Here is a 1,947-nt window from a genome sequence, read left to right on the forward strand (position 1 = left end):
TATATATATATATATATTGGGTTGTCCGGAAAGTTCGTTCCGATTTATAGTAGCTTACCTTTCGACTTATTTGCCATGAATCCACCTCAATTCTTTTAAGAGGGTATTTTCAAGTTAAAGGAAAGATGGGGACGCATTGTGCAGCACCAAAATGGTTCATATTTGGTTGATTAAAAATGTAATGGCAAGTATCTATTGACTTTTTTTCTTTTCCTTTAAAAATCGGCACGAACTTTCCGGACAGCCTAATATTACACAACATATTTGTATGCTGTATAATTTTTGATACAAGCACAACATCAATTTTCAGGAACTTTCGGTTAGAAAACTTTTTCCAGATTATTTTTGCTTTTTATTCTGAGTTGGTCACCTTTAAATTAAGCAAATTTTAAATTTCCTTAAATAGTTAAATGAAATAAAGGTACCTGTATATTAGTATAGGTGATACGGATTTATTAATACTGTACAGTGAAAGGTACAGGGAAGTAGCGCCGCATAGTGAACTAGTCTGGTGACCATGTATGTGTGTGCGCGCGTGCGAGAGCGTATGTATGATAGTTTCATTTTAAGTTCCTGTTTTGTTCGTGCATTTTTCTCTCTTTTCAATTTAGTAATATCCATAATTCAAAAACAATTTCTTTCATATTGTACCGTTTTCGGGAGTGATCGTATTGTTTGAGTGCCTTCGACAGCAGGCGTTAAATCTTTTGCTAAACATTGACGAAATCGTCTTCCGAAAGAGGCTGTTGGTTAGATATGTAAGGAAACCGAACGTATTGCGAATGTAGAGAAGTATATTGCAAACGATGTTGAAATCTAAATCTTGCGAACCAGAAATACTAAAGATTGCTGTAGGAATAGATGTGACCAAGTAAACTATATTTATAGCGAATATAAGCGTCACATTGCGTGTTGCACTAGCCGTCACAGAATTGGGGTTGTTATTCACCCGGCGATATTTAGCGCTGGACTCGCAGCAGAAGAATCCTAACCGATATAAAAGGCTTATGTCCAAAATTAAGATTAGAAAAGTGGGTAGAATGAACGTGCTGATCGCCTGTAGTTTCAGCCACGTGATATAAACTTGAAGATAGGGCGATTTAAGGTCACAGCAGATGAAACGTTTAATGTTCATTTGATTGCCTTTGTCTAAATCGTACAAGAGGTGGGAATTTATGAGAAGAACGAATATCATAAAACATACCACTTCCAGAATTGATCTTCGCTGGCTTTTCGTCTGACCGAGACTGCTGAGTGGACGATATATCAACCAAGTTCGCTGAAACGTAACAATTATCAAAAACCATGGTTCCATCATGCCGAACGAGACGGCAATCCATTGGCGAAATTTGCACAAGACATCGCCGACTTTTTTATCATGTGGATAATCCGAATAAATGTACCATTTCCACAGCAACGACGTGTAAAGAAGGGCGATGTCTATGAGTGAAGTGAAGAACATGATTATTGTATTGGGTGAACGACGCAAATCTTTATTCCTCAAGAAAATTATCATGACTAAGAGGTTGCCCAAAGTTCCGATGATGACATATACTAGAGGGAAAACCTTCCAGATAATCATAACATCCATGCTGCTTTTGTGGCTCTATTACTGTCGGCTGTCGGCTGTCGGCTGTCGGCTGTCGACTGTCGGCTGTCGACTGTCGCAACCAAAGCCTGTCTCGGTTACAAACTGACCTCGCTTTGGTGTCGTAATCAAGCTGAGGAAGATTCTTCCACTGTTATTGCTACCGAGCTCTGTATGAGATGAAATGGTGGTGGCGGTTATGGCGGCGGCGGCAGCGACTGCAGTGACGACGTAGATATTAATAATCGGCGGAGTGATGGTCGTTATGATGGTGGCGGTATTGGAAATAAGGGTGATGTTGATATTTGTGCTGGCCGTGTAGGACAGAATAGATAGTTGTGTTAGTAGTGATGATGCTG

The 1,947-nt window shown here is 39.6% G+C and overlaps 2 protein-coding genes across 2 annotated transcripts in view; both read right to left on the bottom strand.

The window, feature by feature from the left end:
• Positions 1–640: 640 nt before the first annotated feature.
• LOC106873269 (neuropeptide CCHamide-2 receptor) lies at positions 641–1,591 on the bottom strand. The gene has a single exon (XM_014920561.1). The coding sequence runs from the start codon at positions 1,589–1,591 to the stop codon at positions 641–643; it is 951 nt and encodes a 316-aa protein (XP_014776047.1).
• Positions 1,592–1,609: 18 nt separating this feature from the next.
• The window catches only part of LOC106873268 (galactose-3-O-sulfotransferase 2), a 23,524-nt gene continuing 23,186 nt past the window's right edge, over positions 1,610–1,947 (bottom strand). Inside the window, exon 4 of the mRNA XM_052974966.1 lies at positions 1,610–1,944. Within this exon, the coding sequence (XP_052830926.1) occupies positions 1,610–1,944 (335 nt within the window). The remainder of the gene's footprint in view (positions 1,945–1,947) is intronic.

The sequence above is a fragment of the Octopus bimaculoides genome, chromosome 20 (genome assembly GCF_001194135.2).
Source record: "Octopus bimaculoides isolate UCB-OBI-ISO-001 chromosome 20, ASM119413v2, whole genome shotgun sequence".
Taxonomy (NCBI): domain Eukaryota; kingdom Metazoa; phylum Mollusca; class Cephalopoda; order Octopoda; family Octopodidae; genus Octopus; species Octopus bimaculoides.